This window comes from Chionomys nivalis, chromosome 19 (assembly GCF_950005125.1).
Source record: "Chionomys nivalis chromosome 19, mChiNiv1.1, whole genome shotgun sequence".
Taxonomy (NCBI): Eukaryota; Metazoa; Chordata; class Mammalia; order Rodentia; family Cricetidae; genus Chionomys; species Chionomys nivalis.
The window spans coordinates 40,582,404-40,602,402 of NC_080104.1; the positions used below are offsets into that span (position 1 = coordinate 40,582,404).

The following is a 19,999-nucleotide window of genomic DNA, read 5'->3' on the forward strand; positions in this document are numbered from 1 at the left end:
CACATTGCACACTGCTCTCGTGACCTTTCTCTGGGTCACTGCCGCTCCAGTTAGTAAGGATGATCTTCTTTGTCTATGACTTAAGACATATGCTTCTTCCTTCCTAAGAGAGGGAGCTCTTACTTCCTGGAAGCCTGTGGGGTGTAGGGGTTCCTTATCCTTGGTGCTGTGAAGTTCACAAACAGAAAGACAGACCCTGAAGGTAGACAGATTCAGGTTCATCCTGCTGAGAACTGTAGCACGAATAATAAGACCCAGAGACAGATAGAGGGGTTCAAGCTGAAGATCAGAGAAGCAGAGCAGGACGCCATTAGGGAGACCTTTTACCTCTACCAATGCTCGGACCAAAGGGGTGATCTTCAGACTGCCTAGACTGTAGGGTCTCCACCAAACCTCAGACTCCACATTCCAGTGAGTTCCTGTCCAGCCATATTGCTCCTGTCTCCACCTCCCTAGTGCTGGGATTAAAGGTGTGTGGCCCCCAAACACTGGGATTAAAGGATCTGTTTCTGGATCAGTCTTCTGTAGAGCAGGGTGGCCTTGAACTCACAGAGATCCACCTGTCTCTGTCTCCTGAGTCCTGGGATTAAAGGTGTGAGCCACCACTTCCTGGCCTCTAGTGGTTTAACTTTGCACTCTGATCCTCAGGTAAGCTTTATTTATTAAAATACAAATAAAATATCACTGCAAGCACTCTTTGAAAAGGTCTTTTAGTTATCGCAGTCCCATTCTGGGAAAGGGTTAGCTTAAGATTTTCTGCACTGCTCCCTCCATGCTCGTGAAAAGAAAATGGTCCCGCAATAATGTTAATACCCTTGTGTTACGTCTGTTTTTCTGTAGCCTCCACTTGTGTGTGTGTGTGTGTGTGTGTGTGTGTGTGTGTGCGCGCGCGCGCGCATGTTAGGGGGGTTGTCTCATGTAGCCCAGGCTGACTTCGAACCACATGGATAGCTGGGGTAGGGCCATGAGCTCTGGAAATGGAGCAGTGCCCATTACAGATGTGCACATTCCTGGCTTCAGTGCTTTTATTACAGAAGTTTGTTCTGTCTTTTTTAATAATGCCATTTTGAATACAGTGATGGTTCAAATTCAAATTGTTTTTGAATTTTCCTATCTTTTCTGATTATCTGTTCATTTTGTTTATTTGTTGTTGCCAATGGTCTTATTTGTTCAGGGCTTGGTTCTAAAAGCCACTTTCATTCCGGAGAACACACAATCATTACTAAGACTCCTCAGAGGGAGCTGTAAGCAGTGTCCGCCCCTCCTCCTAAGGCCCTAGTGACTAACCAAGGCACAATTCTGCCGTAATTCACTCTTGTTTATGAGTTTTCCAGGCTTCCTTAGAGCAGAAGTGAGGGCTTATTTACAGAGGTGTGGGTGCCCCTCCCCAGCAGGCCACACTGGAAAGTCTTTCCCAGTAGAGATGAGGATTTTCCTGCAGCCGCCTAGATGGAGCCCGCTTTCCGGTCTCCCCTGGCCTGTATACTCTGGCCCCTCCAGGAGGCCATGTGGAATTAAGGCCGAGTTAACTGTAACAGGTGATAGGGAAGCTGGAGCCACAGGTAACCACCTCCTACTACTGTACTCCATGGGGGGACAGACAGTCAGCAAGCCCCGCTGGGATGACCCTCTGCTGAGAGTGCACCAGAACTCCCAAGATGGTAGTTGTTTGGCTTGGAGGACAGTCACTCACAAGTAATCAAATTGTTAGAGGCAGAGATGCAAAACAAAGCTTCCAGTGCTGGTGCCATGTTCGTGAGCTAGTGTAAGGACTCGAGACTAGTGCATGCATTGGCACACGTACCTTTCACGCAAGCTCCTTGCCGTTCTGATATGTAAGAACAGAGTTGGTATCTGTCTGCCAGCATTTGTCTGAAAATGGGTCAAATAATCACTCCTATGTGGCTTTGGATGAATATTGTAGCTAAGCCATCTGGTATATTTATTGAATAATTTAAAACAAAACCGAGCAGGTTGGTGTGGCTCACACTGCTAATCCTAACACTCGGGAGGCAGAGGTAAGTGGATCTCTGTGAGTTTGAGGCCAGCCTGGTCTACAGAGCGAGTTCCAGGACATCCAGAGCTATACAGAGAAACCCTGTCTTAAAACAAACAAACAAAAAAAATGAGAGCTCTCGTATATTTCTAGTGAGTTATGATGATCAGAAACTAATTATTATTACTTTTCCTCTCTTTTTCAGACTTGGGCCTGGACCAGTATATAATAAAGCGCTTTGACGGAAAGGTAAGCAAACTGGCACCCAGATGTCCTAATTTTTACTAAGAAGGTTTTCAAGTTCCTCTAGAATCATGTGTGACAGATCCTAGAATTCCTGTTTAGCAACTGACAGAAGCATGTTCAGGCTCAGAGGTCTACGTCTCCGGGAGATTCCACACAGGGAATCAAGCAGGCTGAATTCAGTGTTTGCTGACTTTTGAATATTAGCACCAAAACCGTCATAAAGGTGAATACGTTCCCAGTACAACATTCACACTTCATATGGACACCTGCCCGACCGGACCTTCTGACAGCTTATAGCAGTAACCCTAACCATAAAACCATAGAGATCTCTAAAGTGCTTTTGAACAGTTATAAAGAATTCTCCCAATCTGCATGTTTACATTGCTCTTTCAATTCTCTGTACCTGATGAAGAAATCACATTATACTACATTATCTTAGGCATTGAAAGGGAAACTTTCAATTTTAGTATCTCATAAAACTATCTCCTAACGATGACTCGAGCCCTACCACTCAATGGGAGAATCAGCAGAACCTGTAGGGGTTTATTTGGAGTTCACATTCTCTGTTGTAACTTTATTTTTAATTTTTTTTATTTTTAGTTTTTTGGTTTTCACTGGAAGGAAAAGATGCTCATTTTAAATGCTGAAGTGTACAGGTTGCTTTGTTACAATTTACACTCTATAGTTAAAGATTGCCAGCATCTGAAGATCTGTTTGTTCCGCGTTCTGTCTTACTCCTTTTTTTTGGCAATGTGAATAAGAAGTTGTGCTCTGTATTTTCTATCCCGTGACTTGTGGTAAGCAGCGCCCTGGCAATCAGACACCGCCACATTTTCGTTAGACATCGAAGTGGAGAACTGCATGGTGTAGATGTGGTTATTTCCCGAGCAGGCCTGCATCCACGCTGACATGCTGGCTCCAAGCTTTGATGTCACCCTGGGCTTCCAGAGATGATTATGTTCTTACCCGTCTGTGAGCACAGCAACATGTTCCCGTTGAAACGGACTGCTCATCGTCCGTGCCTCCTTCCTCTCCCCTCCCTGACTGTCTGTCTTTCTCATTTATGATGGGGATTGAACCCAGAGCCTCCATATGCTCTACCACTAAACTGCTACCTCAGCCCCAAAGTTCTTATAATAAAAGGAAACACTCAGTTGGGGCTGGCTTCCAGTTCAGAGGTTTAGTTCATTATCGGCACGGCAGGAAACTGGGTCTCTGCTGGCCGTGAGCAGGCCTTTTAAATAAAATATTGTTTCTGTTCTGAACAAAACCAGGAAGCTTTTTCTTCACTGTGATGATTCACTGGGTCAGATGGAGCACCATTTGAATAGCACTGGTTATGATGATAACCTGATAACCTTTTTTATGAAGCCAAAGTTCAGCTTGTAATTAAACTGTTCGAACAAACTCAGGTGCTGAGTCAGCATTTCCGGGAGGCCTTTGAGCTAGCAGTGTAGCCCGGCAGAGCACAGGCTCCAGCCCGGGCGGGGCTCTCAGTTCAATCCCTGACAAAACTTAATTCCTTGACACTTGTTAAACCTTCCCATTTTATTTTCCCATCTTCTTTCCTACTCAGTGGTTTCAAAATATTTTTTCATTTTTCTCTTATAAATTAACTTGAGTTATTTTCCACACAGTATCACTAAAACAATAATAATGATAATCATAGTAATAATAAGGAACTCTAGCTCTGGCGTGTAATCTCCTCATTTCCCAAGGCATTTATTTCCATGCCGTCCATTCCCTCATTGGACACCCATGTTGAGTGGTCAGTAGATGATCTAGGACACGCTGGACTGGGGCGAGAAATGCGGCCCCATTCATTGTCCGCTGTAGGTAACATGGCATGTAGCGGAACAAGAGTGTTGACTTCAGATTATCACGTCATCCTTCAGATACGGCTCTGCTGCACGGTTTACGGTAAAGACGCTGTAACCTCTCATCTCCTACTTTATCAGAGACTGGGGCAATGGGAAAGCGACTCTGCCTGCTCGTAGATTTCTGCATGGTTATGAGCGTGTTCCCCTATGGAAGGACTCCCTGCTAATGTGTCCGTTATCTTTCCTGCGTGTAATTGTTCTCTTCTCAGTTCAGTCGTCTGGAAAAGTCTCCTGTGCTGTCTTTGACTGTATCGTTTTATATAGGTTTTCCAGTTACCCCCAGGGAGATCTGGGCTCTTCATTCACAGGGGTTCCTCCCACCCCTCTTCCTCATCAGTCCCCACTGCAGGCTCATACATTGCTTATAGCACCTGTTTTTCACTCAAGAACTTTTGCAATGATACTGAGCTTGGTTTCTAAATGATGGTAAGTTTAGGTCAAAATTTATTTCATAGCCAGTGAAGTTTACTTACATTTAAAAAAAAGGTTTCTTTAAATCACTTGATATTTGGAGTGGAGCCAGGACCAGGATAAGTTAGGTAACCTGAACTGCTCCCTCAGATGGCAGCCATGGACATGATGGCGCTCTTCGTTACACAAGGACAGCCCCGATTCAGCGGAACATAATGGGGTACATGTTCCGTCTGTTCTGAACTGCTCCGCTGCACAGTTACTGATGCTCTGCACTTATCCAGGTCTGGTTGTTTATGTGTTGGGGTGAATGGCAAAGCAAGCGATTTGGCATGAAGTTGAAAAAAACATATCGCTAAAATTGTGAGGCATCTTGATAGGAAGCCTTCATTCCAGAAATGCTTTGACGGACCCAGGGAAGACATGGAGTCTTTGTACCCCTTCCTTAAAGACATAATGATTCGTGTGTTCTGTCTGTAGAGTGTGCCGCTGACCTGTGGCTGTGTGCTATGGAGCTGGGAGGTCACGTTGTAGATCTTTGTTTTATGTGTGCCTTATGGACAGTGTCTAGGCCTTTTGTGTATGTTCCTCATTCTTTTATTTCCAGGTTTTCAGTGATCATTTGTGCAGGTTTTAATTGTTCCTTCCTATGTTGTGTTTTGTGATATACATATATGTTTGATTCGGGGGTTTTGTTCATATAATCAATGTCAATCTGTTTTTTTCTTTCTCTCATCTTCTGATCAGGAGTTCTGGCAGGTACTGATTCGGCCGCATGTGCTTTCAATCACTCACTGCTCTGGAATCCATACTAATGCTTCAGAGGCAAAGTTTCAGTGCATGCCCCCCCCCACGGTTCCGTTCCCATCACTTTCAGTTACTGCTTCATCTCTAATATGACAATTCGAACACTGCTCAGTCCTCGAGAATACAGAGCCCAGCATAATTCGAAGGAAGCTTTATCAGTAGCTATTAACACAACAGGGCGAGAAACTTAGTCGTAGTCATTTCACGACATCAGATTTTAATGAATTGGACATTTAAATATTAGTATTGTTTGGGTTGTTTTTTTCCTACTCTATCATAGAAATGAAAGACAGTTTAAAAATGAAAATGAGCCAGGCAGTGGTGGCGCACACCTTTAATCCCAGCACTTGGGAGGCAGAGGCAGGTGAATCTCTGTGAGTTCGAGACCAGCCTGGTCTACAAGAGCTAGTTCCAGGACAGGCTCCAAAGCCACAGAGAAACCCTGTCTCGAAAAACCAAAATAAATAAATAAATAAATAAAAATGAAAATGAGGAGGTGCCTATTGCTCCTTGCTCAATAAAATGGCTTAAGAGGACATTGGTGGCATAATTTAGATTTCCTTATTTTGTCTTTTTGAGCCAGGTGATGAGTGTAACCTGGGATAAATGAACACGTGGAAAGACTATGCAGGCATAGAGAGTCCATGGACACTCAGAACACGTACTTTTTAAACAGATCTTCAGATGCTGGCAATCTTTAACTATAGAGTGTAAATTGTTAGATTTTATTCACTTAAAATTGCTCTTGTGGTTTTTGATGGTTAGCTGGAATAAAAATATAAATTCAGCTTAAATAATAGCATCATTTGATTTGGAAGAACTGGTGATATGATTAACGAAGAGCACTGGGTACTCTTTACAGTGCCTTTCCCTGTGCGCCTCTTCATGGGGTGTATATTAGTAGTTCTCCAAACCGACCATTCACCGTATTATTGGTGGAATATGTTATCTTTCATGGATAACTGTGGCGCTAACTCTGTTCTGAAACAAGCAATACTTCAAATTTCATCAAAATAACTAATTGATAAGCCCATTTCAATGCTTCACATTCTGGGGATTTTGCTTCAGAATAGCTAAGGTAGAAATAAGAGCTAGCCAGAGGAAAAGAGGGCTATGCTCTTGGTGGTAGAACACTTGCCTACCATGAACAAGCTCAGTATTTGGGCCTTAAGCCCTCCATTGATGGTCAGTCACATAAGAATGTCTTGCCTGTGGCTCTTATTGTGCCAGGACAATGGTGAGGGGCAGCTCAAAGTCCCTCGCTCCTCATTAATAACTGCGTTTTTAAAGAGACCTTCCTTCCAGAAAGATGCTTTCAGCAAAGATGGAGGAGAGGGGATGGGAATTACTAAGTGCAGAAAGTCTCCTGAATCTACAGCCCTGATCGCTCAACCACTGTAGGCATTCAGTACTCAGAGTACTATTTTTGGTTGATCCGAGGTTGGAAATCAACCATTATCCACTTGCTTCAGGAGCCCATGTACTGAAATCGGAATGGGGTGGAGATTAACACCATGGCCTCTGTGCAAGGAAAGCTCTTAAATTTGGAAGCAGTCTGCATTTTTCTACTTCCTGAACCTTTTATGGGTTTCTGGAATCAGCAGCTGAATGCAGTATATAGAAACTGTTTCGTTAAAATTAAAATTTGAGATGTTAAATATTTTTAAAACAGCTTTTACTGCATCCTTCAGAATACCTTGTAAATTTATATTGAACATAAACTTCTCTGTTATAGATGGTAAGGGAATTGTTCATATTAGTTTCTAGAAACAGCGCTTGTTTTGGCGACGTCACTATATACCTTTAAGCTTCCCAAGCAAGCAGCAGTCCTTCATTAGAGAAGATGGACCCTGGCTTATCTCTCTGCAGGATCTGTTCTTTGCATGCTGTTCCTACTGCCTGTGGAAAGGCCAGCCCCAGAGGCCTGCTGGCTTAGTGCACCGTTCTTTAGGCCAACTCACTAATGACGCCAGACACTTACTGTACTGACGTGGAGTAGCCAGGTCTCTTTCCAGTCTCTCGAGTTCTACCACGTGTTTTGGTTATTCAGGTTGACAAAAGAAATTATTTTATATATATATATATAATCATTAAGAGCCCCCAAAAGGATGTCACTTATTTGCTTGCCTCAAATATTCAGATTCTTATTACCACATCTTTAGATACATTTTTATTTTAGGTTATATTGTGTTTGAATTTGAGATCAACAGAACCCATTCGATATGCCATGGTTTGTTTGAAGCATAAGCATAACTGGCCATTACATCTGTGACAACTCCTCATTCTTGTTCATCACAGAACAACTTTCAGTCCATTCTGCCGTGAAGGACTTTGTTCTAGACCGTCCTTTTCCATATCACTTAGATACAAGCATTTTGAAGACCACAATTGTAGCGATTCTAGGAGAGCTGCTCAAGCGTCCACCATCTGGAGACGCAGGCTCTCGCCTTGTTCTGAATACCTGCTGATGCCCTCTGGTTGTAGAGAAGGGAGTTCTTTGAGAATAGAAAGCTTTAAGGGTGTAGAAGAACATTTTAGTGTTGTCGTGATGCATGAGAATGAATGAAACACACATGTGCCTCAGTAAATCCCACTTACTCTCTGGCTCACCTTTCCCTCAGGTTAGCTGGGACAACCTAAGCCACACAGTTAACGCTCCACAATAGTGAACTCCAAGTCTCCAGCCCTCAGTAACATTTTCAGAAACTGTAAACACGGCACCTGTGTGCCCCTGTGCCGTTCATAGCATATGAAGTACAGTGGCTCATGGTATGGGCTGTGGAGTGAGAATACAGTCGGTCCCCTTAACTGGGGCACTTAGTTCACGTGTCCAAACCTGAGTCGTCTCCTGCGAACCCAGTGACCCCGCATGCGCAGTTTCTGCAGTGCTGCTAGGGACTGTGAGCACTCCCAGCTGAGCTAGCTTCCCAGCCCCGTGATTTTTATAAAGTCTTGGCACACCTTTAATGGTCAGTGGTGTCCCATGGATATCTTTTTATGTTTGGTATCAAATTTGATTTTAAAATTCTTTTGCACAACACTTCCTGAGAGATAGTAGTTGTGACAGTCCAGGGTGTGAGCAGTGATTGCTGTAATGGGCCTTTTATTTATCCTTATGAGACCTGTTTTCCTTGCTGTATTTTTCCAAGTGAGAAAGGATGAAATTGCTATGTTGGCTTACTATTTTACAGCCCGTTCATGAGGTGGTTGGCACTAAGTGACAAGGAAGCCATTTATGATACCCACATGACTACAACCGAGACCCCAAACTCGGGACTGTTGGGGTCAGGGGTTGTTTTCTTGGGAGTTTGTGCTTAGCGCTCATCTATTTGTGTGACCAAAGTCCAGAATTGAATTCTTAGATGAGGGTAGCAGATTATCAATAACGATCAAATACAGCTGTCCCACACAGAGCTGATAGAGAGGAGTACACGGGCATGCAGCACCAGAACATCTGACTTTCTTCCCCGTAGAGTTCTCATGATGCTCCAGCAGACATTGAGGATTCAAATAAATCACTTCAGTAAATCTCTCTCCTCCACGTGAACCTGATTTCATTCCAGCAGATTCATTTGCACTGCTGTTGCTGCTTTTGCTCATGTCATCTGCCACCCTTGCGTTTTAAACATCTCCCCGATGACATCTTCTGTGAGGCCAATGAAATAAGGCGAACACTTCATTCCGGGTACTTGGGTTGTTCTCGGAGCTCAGGTGGTTAGGATTGGGACTGAAAAGAGAGCTGCTTTCTGCAGATGGCATGGGCACCTTCTCAAGCACCCCCGCCTCAGTGCGTTGCACAGGAATTTATGTCGCCTCCTCCACAAAAGACCTTTGAGAAGTTTGAAAAAAGAACCTGAGTCGGTAAAGGGGAAACTGTAAACTCCACCGAGATGAAAACTTAATTTTCATTTGGCCGACACCACATCCTACACCTGTGCACCGTTGGGTGTGGGCCGAGTCAGGAGCGCCATATTTTCACTGGGCAACAGCTTCTGTTTGACTGAGAGTAATGTGATTGTTTGAGACTAACGTTTCTCCAAGGCTTTGGCAGCTGTCTGTGCACCGAGGAGATAATGAAGTGTGATACTGACTGCATGAGAAAATCGCTGACTCTTCCCTAACACCCCCTCTCCCCACTGTAACTCAGGCAGTGATGCTGTTTGCCATTTGGAAACGATATGCCAAAATCAAGTTTTCTGGAAGCATTATATTACTATCATTAATTTTTTTAAAGTACAACTATTACTAGAGAGGTTAGAAATCCTTTTCAGCAATATAAAGAAATATTGATTCTTCTTTGTTTCTTTTTCACAGTACTGGTGATTGTGCCCAGGGCTTTGCAAACGCAAGCCAGGTGCTTGACCACCAAGCTACAAATTTTGCCTTTTATAAAAAGTGTTTTTTCAAAGCAGGGTCTCACTCTGTAGCTCTGGCTGTCCCGGGACACACTATGTATAGCTCATACTAGCCTTGAACTCACAGAGATAGGCCTGTCTCTGCCTCCCAAGTGCTGGGATTACAAGTCTGTAGCACTCACCCAGTGCCTTTTTAATTTGATTTTGAGATACGGTCTTAGTAAGCTGTTGAGATGGGCAACTCTGAATGTAATCTGCCCGTCTCAGCCGCAGTAGCTGAGATTACAGGCCTGTACCATCACATCTGGTAAGAAACACTGATAATAAAATAGCCTTTAATAAGTGTCAATATTAAAATAATCCAAAAACTTGAGGTTCATGAAAGAATTTAAGGAGCACCACTCTGCTGCTTTCCCCCCTGTATAGTACGAAAATTTTTCGCTTATAGGTTGAGTCATGAACATTTGGTTTGCGAAGTCTGTTGATTTCCCAGAGCTACTTTGTTTTAAACTAGAGAACTTGAAAATCGCATATCAAGTAGAAAGAATGGTGAGATTAAATTGGCTCCATCAAATTGAGTCCTCGACGAGCAAATCACCTGCTCTATTTTGATCAACTCTGTAACTCACTGGTTGGGATTCAGCACACAGTGCTGTCAGGTTGGAACCCTGACTGGAAACCCAGATTTGGTAGGTTGGTGAGACGAGCCAGAAGCCAGAGGGCCAGCACTTGAGCGCAAAGCCACCAGCCCAGTAAAACTATCGGGGGTTTTGTAATTCACTATGAAATGTAGCAATCGCATGTGTGGGGAACAGTGTATTATATAGTAAGCTTACTCATAAGACTTCCAACCTCAAGCTGGAGAGATGGCTCAGCGATTAAGAGCCCTGGTTGTTTTTCCAGAGGACCTGGGTTCAATTCCCAGCACCCACATGGCAGTTCACAACTGTCTGTAACTCCAGTTCCAGGGTACTCAACACCCTCATATAACCATGCATGCAGGCAAAACACCAATGCACATTTTAAAAAAAAAAAAAACTTCCAATCTCTGTTCTCAAGAGGCTGAGGCAGGAGGATCACCAGGCTGTCTGTACTAGAGAATGAGACCACTCTCTAGTACAACTTAGTAAGTGGCAACTTAGTGAAGTCCTGTCTCAGAATAAAAGTAAAAGAGTGCCTGGAGACTCCACTCAGCAGTAGAGTGCTTGCTTCATAATACAAAGCTCTGAGTTCAGGCCCCCAATAACTACACTCAGACCCATAAATTGGGGGTCTAAGGATGTAGCTCAGTGGTTGAAATCTTGCCTGTTAAGCCTGAAGCCCTGGTTTTCGATTCAAAAAACAACAAAACAGTATGCAACCGTAGTACAGGTGAAACCATAGCAGACCCTTTGTGGTGATGCTTCTTCATTTCTTACAGTCGATAACCTCGGTATCTTGGTGACATCACCCCTGGAGCTCTGTTCGACATGTTGAAATAAGGCTAGGATCTAAGCAAATACTAAAAGTTCTATTTTGTTTATGTATGTTGTGAGCTCATTGTTTTGAGTTCTGCAAAATTTTGTCATCAGAAGGAGACATTGGTCACTAAGGCCAATAGAAAGGATGCTCTCAGCTGACCTGCATTTTGCCTCATCCTTTTGGGTTTTTTTTTTGAAGCACGGTTTCTCTGTGTAGCTGTGAAGCCTGTCCCTCTGTTCCTCAAACTCACAGAGATCCCCCTGCCTCTGCCTCCTGAGTGCTGGGATTAAAGACCTGTGCTGCCATCACCCGGCCTGCCTCACACTTTTAATTTCAGAAGTTGAAGTGATGAGAGTGAATTTGATAGGTAACTCCTGAGCTAGATAATTCGCATGGTACCTCATTAGGTGCCTGTGATTGCTATTTTCTTTTTAAAATGCACTTCGTAATTGTCACCACATGCTGAAGTAGCTGGAGCCGCTGGGAACCTTAAGATGAAAAGTTCCCAAAGCTCCCTGAGTCGATACTGTAATACACCTGACCTTACAGCACATGCTCTCAGAAGACAATTGAAGCAGCTTTGAAATATTTCTTTGCACTTTTAAGCACAGCCTTGATTTCTTTCTTACAGTTTGTCTACTATCTTTGCTATTTACATTGATTTCTCATATTGAATTAATATATGTCCTTTTGATTTTCTTAGAAAAATTACATTTCAAAGAGAAGATGGCAAGGAACATTGTGTTTTCCTTAAAAATGTGCCTCCTTTTAGCTTTTAGAGCAAACAGATGATGATTGCTTAGGGCAAAAAAAAAAAATGACTTAAAATTTAGTCCAGCATTAAACATTACCCAAAGGAGAAAGCAAGGGAACATTTTGCTGGCATTTTCCATTTGCAAAACTGAACGTTAATGAGACTTCTGGAGTCAGAGCCATTAGCCAACACCCTCTCTGTCCTGTCAGCCTTTCAAGTCTTTCCATTTTTGCCATACTTCAGGCTTTTCAATTTTTATTTTCAAACTCATATCTGTTTCCATAGCTTCCCTGTATGTCATGGGCAATTGATCTGAAGCTATCAAATATATTAGAATTAGATCTTCTTAAAAAGCCAGCTAAGAAGAGCCATAGGCACAAAATAGTCTAATAATTGGTTTCCTTGTAACTCTCATTTCTTTTTTTTTTTTTTTTTTTTTTTTGAGGCATCATCTCACTGTGTACCCTAGGCTAGCCTCAAATTTATAGAGATGTAGAGATCTGCCTACACCAGCACTCCCAGCTCCCTCCAAAATTTTGACAACCAAATGTGATGGCTCTATGATAATCTTGGTATCTGTGGGTAAAATCTCAAAGCTTTTGTGCAGATCATCGGTAGAGTGCCCTCCTACCGGCCACTCTTTAACAAGTGGCTCACTCAAATATACTGTGACTGCTACTCTTCCCGCTTCTTACCCAACTCCAGAAGCTCTGACGAGCACTGTGGACTAGACGAGAAATGAGAGTCTGTTGCCACAGTGCATCACAAGGCCGGAGCTGCTGTGAGGCGCACACATCTTGTCTGTGCACTCTGCCCTTGTTCCCTCTTCTCCACTCTCCCTCGACACAGGGAATCCCAAACCATCCAGGCTAAACAGTGATACCCTGTCTGGACTAGAAGAGAAAGCACCTCAGTGAGATACAATTTACATCCGTGAGGATAGTGGCAAGGACGTATAGAAATCAGAACCTCTTGAGTTCCTGGGGGTGGAGCTTGTGTGCACTGAAGCCACTAAAGAAAATGGTTTGGCTGTCTCTCGAGGCTTAAATATATGATTACTATGCAAAAGGGAAGTTCTACTCTTGGGTATATGTTGAGAAAAATCCAACTACTCTGACAGTTGTTAGTGTTTATGTACAGCAGCCAAAAGGCAGATGTCATCTGCGTTCCCTGCCTGTGGATGTGTAAACCAATCCTGGCTTATCCACACAGTGCAATGGTCTGGGTAATAGAAGGTAATTAAGTATTGATTTGCGGCATAATGTGAATGAACCTAGAGGACATTTAATGGTAGAAGCCAAACACAAAAATATCCATTTTGTTGTACAACAAAATAGTGAAAATGGTGACTTCTATGGAAATGCCATCACAATAATATGTAATAACCCTTCAAAGAACAAAAGGAAAGCTGTTGCAGATGTAGCAATCTAAAGAGACTCGGCGACAGATGCATTTTTATTCTGACACATCTGGATTGGGGAAGAAGGCACATGAGTATAAAGAAAATTGTTGGGACAGCTGGCTAGGTGTGAAAATGGACAGGATGCAGGTTGACAAGATGACCTGAGTTTGACCTCGGCGCCCACATGCTAGAAGGAAGAACTGACCTCAGGCTGTCATCTGACTGCCACACTCTCACAGTGGCATGCACACAAAATGATGTGTTAAGGTTCTTTATTAGTGGGTGATATTAAATAATGCTATATATTAATATTAAATTTTCTGATTTTATTGAGTTTATTCTACAGTGCTTAAGAGGATGGCTCTGTTCACGGGAAATATATGCTGATATATTTAAAGTAATGTAAAATAGCTCCACGTCTCCAGCTGACTCAGTGATGTGAAGGCTGTCTTTGTATAAAATATGAAGCCGGTGGAGTCATGTGTTAGTAAACTTGCATAAAAAGTATGTGCTGGCTCCTTATACTAGTTTGTCAGTTTTTCTGTCTGTTTGAAATTGAATGAAAATTTAAAGTCACTGGCCACGTTTGGTTTCTGCCTTCATTTTTCCTGAGCAGCACTGTGGAAGTTCTATGTGTAGCTCTGGCTAGCGGCCTCCCTTCACTTTGTAAACTCTCACCTGCTCCTCAACTTCTGGCTCCCAGTATCTTCTTTATTTTAATACACAGAGCAGCATCTCCATGAGATTATTATAATATTAATTCTTTGGCTTCCATATACACTTAACTGCTTTGAATAGCAATCATATACCTTTGGAAACATGTTTTCCTTTTGTGTGTCTTCCTAGCCACATTGTTTTACAACATACCAGATAATTATATATAAATAAAAATATATATCAACTATATGTATATATGTATATACATATGAATTTTTGCATATTAACTTCCCAGAGAGTGACCTTGCTGCCCCAACCCTCATCTAATAGCTTCTCCTGAAATTTATGTTTAACCTCTGGGTAGAAAACCAAGTATTGGCATAAGGTCCAGCCATACTGAGAGTACCCTGAGCTATGTACTCATTTTGGTTGTTGGGTCAAAGGTATAACCACTAAATGCTATCATGGGGGATAATATATCAGCCATGAAAGTCAGAGAAGCACTTGCTTTCTGTCTTCTATTTGGTTTCTGCATTGCTGGGGATGGAACTCGAGGTCTTGGGCATGCGATGTAGGATTCTACCACCGAGTAGCAACCCGGCCCCAAGTCCCTTATCCAATGGCATCTGCGATCGAACTCTAGAATCTGGGACTGTTGGGTTGGCACGCCTGTGCCTGTGGATTTGCACCTGTTTATGGGCCCCCGGAGTGAGTTAAGGTCTTGGGGTGATGTCATGCTGGCTCCCGCGGAGCTTGTGCTGTCCAGCGCCTAACCACTTCTCTTTCCTTTGTGATGTTGATGGGATCTCCACTAGACAGAGGTAACCATGGTAGCCTGTGCCTGGATGCTGGTGTGGTGCTGCCTGTCGGTTTTCATGAGATTCCTCTGCAGTGCTGCCCGTTATTTCCTGCTTGCATGAGATTGTTGCTTTGATTGTGCTTCCTTGGTTTGAATTCTTAAAACCTCTTTCTTTCTCCCCGCCTTGGTGCACAGAATGAACAGCTCCTTTAGTACCTGTGGTTGGCCCAGAAATTATGGACTCTGTTTCAAGTGCAACTCTCTGGTGGATCCTTTGCAGTTTTTGGAAGTATCCTCGGTGTCACCACTGACTTTGTGCTTCAGAGAGGAATAGAGAGAGCAGGAAAAGCATAACTGGACAAGCTGAAAGGGACCATGTGTCAGGCAGGCTGCCACTGAAGCTGACCCTCATGATGATAGCGTGAAGATGGGGAATATGTATTTGGAGTAAGAGTTGAGTCAGGAAACCATTGTTTTCATCAAATAGCTGAAACGCAGGAGCATCTAACACGATAAATAGTTAGGCTGTTGTGTCTAAACCCTGGGGTGAATGTCTGATTCAGAATTATATTTCAGAGTGTTCTTTATCCTAAATACTAGTCATATTTCAGACGAAGATTAAGAGTCCAAAAGGAAAGATTAAAATTAGTATTTCAGAAGCATTTGTATGGCTCTGAAAATGGCTGCTTCCCCTCTAATTCAGATCACTAACCATGTGGGTTTCTGGTCAGTTGGAACCAATTTCCTTTTAGCTTTTATTTGTTTGATTTTTTATCTTTGTACTACCCATTATTAGTCATCAGAATGGAGTCAGTGGTTTTGAAATTAAAACAGTTCTGAGTAGTAGTAGGGCTGTGTGTCCAATGGCAGGAAATAATTGAAATCCCTTTCTAATTTCATATTAACCCAGTGTTTAAGTAAAAAAACTAATCATCTTTTGTCTTGGAATTTTCATTGGCTTAAAAACTGTAAAGGATCCATTGATTTTGAATGGCTGTCATAGAAATGCTTAGGGTGGTGCGTGAACCATGCTGTAGCTGCCCAGTCCATTCCTACTGTGTGTTCTAATTCCATCGTATCTTCTTTATTTCTTGGTGGGACCTGTGCCTACTAGAAAATTGCCCAAGAACGAGAAAAATTTGCTGATGAAGGCAGCATATTCTACACCCTTGGAGAATGTGGGCTCATCTCCTTCTCTGACTACATTTTCCTTACAACTGTTCTCTCCAGTAAGTATGGACTCTCCTTTTGATTTGTTTGTAAGGAACACGCGGAAATGTAGAAGCAGCTCAGCCGATTGGCTGGAAAGAAACCCCTGTGTCCAGTTAGTGGATTAGAATTCTTACGAGATTTCGTTGTTTTTTTTTTTTTTTTTCTGTAGTTTGTGTGTAAAGTATCTTGAAAGGAAAAGAAGCCTGAGGTGTCAAGGTAGAATTTCTAAAACACACAGCCTACCCTGTTACACCTGCTGTAGCCGGCTCCGCGTTCTGCGAGGGCCATCACACACTGTGACCGCTGCAGCACACTGCCCTGCTCCACACACCTTTTTCATGGGACATTTTGTCCACTGAGGAAAACTGGCTCCATTTTCCTGCTTGTGTTGACTACCCACTTTTTAATTGGAAGAATATTTCTGGAGACTCAAAAGTCAATATTTCCTTATGTAGAACACTGGTGTGTGCCTGGTTTTCAAAGTGAAACGATTTAGGATGTGTAGCACTGTGGCACTTTCTCCTAGTGTGGATTTTGATCATTCAGAAAAACTAAACGGAATGTTCATAGTTCTCTGTGCACAGTTTGTTAAAAATATAACTCAGGGGAGAGCCAGGCATGCAGCTCAGTGGTTCAGTATTTGCCTAGTATGTACACGGTCCTGGGTTCTGCCCCCAACACTGCAAAAGAAAGTACCAAAGTGACCCAGAGTCCAAACTCAACATTCTGTTGACACAAGTGATTCTGAGTGTTCTCCAGCTAGGAGAGACGGTCATCTCCCCGTCACCTCATCTCCCCCATCTGTGACTGAGTTTCTGTAAAGATAAACCCTGAGTTACGTGGTGTGGCGGTGGCTTTAAGACAGGGTCTCTCTGTGTAGCCTAGGCTGCCGTCACATTTGGCGATCCTCCTGTCTCAACCTGCCAAGTACTAGGGTTACACGTGTGTACCACTGTGCCGTGCTCATGGATTTTAACAGATGGAAAACATGGCTCCTGCCATGACCAACCAGTTTCACACACACAAAGTAAATAAATAAATAAGCATTGTTACTGAATTGTCAGTGTAGGACTAGAACCTGCATTAGTGTGTTTAGTTTTCTGATGAGCAGCGGGTAATGGGCTACGGAAAACCAATAGGACGGTGGGAAGGTGTCAGCTAGTTGAGTCAGGACCGCCCTTCTGGTGAGTCGTTTGCACTCCATGAGTGCACTCCTGACATCATCGCTTGAGTGCTGCCAGCACTGTGTCCTGGCTGGCTGAAGTGTGGGCCCCGGGGTGCTTGAAAAGCTCCCCTCTGTTGTTGAACATCAAATCTAAGCCCTATAGGCAGCAGATTGCTCTTTTCCAGTTTACCAGGCCTAGAAGTAAAACCAGGGAAGCTGCTTTCCTCAGGAAATCGTGTTGTGCAGCGTGGTTTTCCATTACATGGTGTTCATTCTCATTGAAACTTTTTGGAAATTTGATAAGAAATTTCTTGTGTGTGAAATAAGTGGCATTGATTTCTTACTCTCCTCCACATGTAACTTGGCTAGAGGGCCTTCTTGGCCAGCTAAACACTGAACCCCTGATTTCCCATCTTATACACATACTTACACATATGTATGAACCCCTGATTTCCCATCTCATACACATGCTTACACATACGTATGAACCCCTGATTTTCCATCCCATACACATGCTTACAAATACGTATGAACCCCTGATTTCCCATCCCATATACATGCTTACACATACATATTAACCCCTGATTTCCTATCTCATACCCATACGTACACATACGTAGCTCAGAAGCCTTTTTCTTGCTTTATTTTTTCTCCTCCTTGACCCCCACCACCGCGTCAGAGTCTGTGTAACTTATTGTCCATTCTCCACGCTAGCCGTTGAGTCACAGAACAGCAACCACAAGTTTATGATATTCACTTATAGGTATTTGCTGTACATAAAGAGTTACAACAAAGACATAGAACAAGAGCATAAAATATATTGTGATTGGTGTTTTTGTTTCTTCTGAAAACAGCCCTGCTGTCGGCATCCTAGACCAGGAATAGTCCTTGCTGTCGGCATCCTAGGCCAGGAGTAGTCCTTGCTGTCGGCATCCTAGGCCAGGAGTAGTCCTTGCTGTTGGTATCCTAGACCAGGAATAGTCCTTTCTGTTGGTATTCTAGGCCAGGAATAGTCCTTTCTGTTGGTATCCTAGGCCAGGAATACTCCTTGCTGTTGTTAGCATCTTCAGTCTGCAGCTGTGCCGGCGGAGTGAGTGAGGGAAACATGGTTTCTAAATTAATGCATTTCAAAACACATTTGATTCCTTCTGCTAATTCAGAATCCAAGCATTGTATCCTCCCCTAGGCTGGGCGCACAGACTCTGCTGTTTATACAGCATTTCTCTGATCTGCTTTGATGGATTCACTTGGAATTTTTTTAGCATGAGCATCTGTATTAAGTAGAATATTAAATATTTACTGGATGACTACTCATCAATAAAATAAGCTCATATTCTTTCTAGACAAGATGATTAATAATTATTATTAAATAATTTCCAAAGAGCCTCTGATCCTCACAGTAGGTTAATAAAAATCAAGTGAGAACACACCACATGGTTATTATGGCTCATTATGTGCGCTGTCCAACTGCGCATATGCTCATGGTGTTGAAATAGAAGGCAGGGATTTGTCTTCATAACTAAGTACAGAGAAATACTTCAGGGTTTATCCAGAATGCTGAGTATTATTAATTTTTGGTCATTTTTACTAATGTTGAGATTGACTACCTAATAACAATGTAACTTAAAATCTGGCTCTTGCCTATTGTCCATCGATTTTCTTTTGACAAATGACTATTTGTTTTGTATTCTTTCCTCCATATATCTTCTAATTAAAATGATTAATTCTGTGAACTAGTCACATATAATAGTCTTAGCCAGGGAGGCAATAGTAGTAAGTCATTTGTAAAACCTCATGATTAAGCATCTTCCTTGCTGTTTAATATTAAGCTTCAAAAAGCCCCCAGAGAACTGCTGTGGCATTCTCAGTACTTAGGACTTTAAAGCTGTGTGGGTCTAAAAATGTCAGGCATAGTTCAGTATGTTCTGATTTTGACTCTTTTAGATTCCAGGCAATTAGTGAGGGAACTGAATTATGCTTTCACAGTAGCATAATCTGGCTGAGTGACAACTGAGCCGTGTCTTCATTGTTTTACATATTTCTCAAATACATCCACCTGCCGGAAAATTACAATAATGTAACTTGTTGGCAATGTAACAACTACTCTTAACTATACAGTACTGTAGGTATGAGAACACTGTGTCGTTTCAGCAGCCCAGCTGCTCCGAAAGTTGTCACATCTACATCTCTGTAGCAGCAACTGCTCAAGGTGCTTAGCTCCGACGAACTGGACATCTGACTCTGTGTCTTTGATGGCAGTGTCATGGGGACTTTGGTGTAGTTCCCTGTCTCTCTTTCGTTGCCCTGAGCAGACTGTGAAAGCCACCACAGTCCTAGTCCTATACAACTCTTCTGCCTGCTGTCCTTCTTCCTCGGGCCCTCCCTGTTCCGTTTGCCTTCCATTGGTAACTGGACGGTTCTGTAGAAAGTTAATCTCCATGGTTAATAATGTTTGGGACATTTGCTTATGGCCTGTAAGCCCCACTTTTCGCATTGTTTGCCTCCTGGAAGCTAGGCTGGCATCTAGTGTTTAAACCCATCTATTTCCTATCTACATGCCTGTCTGTACCTAGCCCCTCACCTTAAACTCGCAGCTTACAGTGTTTGTGGATGCTCAGGCTTCATTACCTGCTGCCACCTTGCTCCTGAAACAAGTTCTTAGATTGCTATTGCAAGCTGAGTATGGTAGCACATGCTGATAGCACCAGCACTTGGGAGTCTGAGACAGGAGGATTGCTGCAAGTTTGAGACTGGCCAGGATACTTAGTGAATTCAAGTCCAGCTTGGACGACATAGCAAAATCTTGTCTCCGAAGATTGAGGCAAAAAATATTGTCATTGAATGTTTTCCCCAG

At 42.9% G+C, this 19,999-nt stretch overlaps 1 protein-coding gene across 2 annotated transcripts in view; it reads left to right on the forward strand.

Moving 5' to 3' along the window:
• The window catches only part of Micu1 (mitochondrial calcium uptake 1), a 136,109-nt gene that overhangs the window by 39,002 nt on the left and 77,108 nt on the right, over positions 1-19,999 (forward strand). For both annotated transcript variants that reach the window (XM_057751102.1, XM_057751104.1), the window contains exons 5-6: positions 2,202-2,245; positions 15,883-15,997. In XM_057751102.1, coding sequence (XP_057607085.1) covers positions 2,202-2,245; positions 15,883-15,997 — 159 coding nt within the window. The remainder of the gene's footprint in view (positions 1-2,201; positions 2,246-15,882; positions 15,998-19,999) is intronic.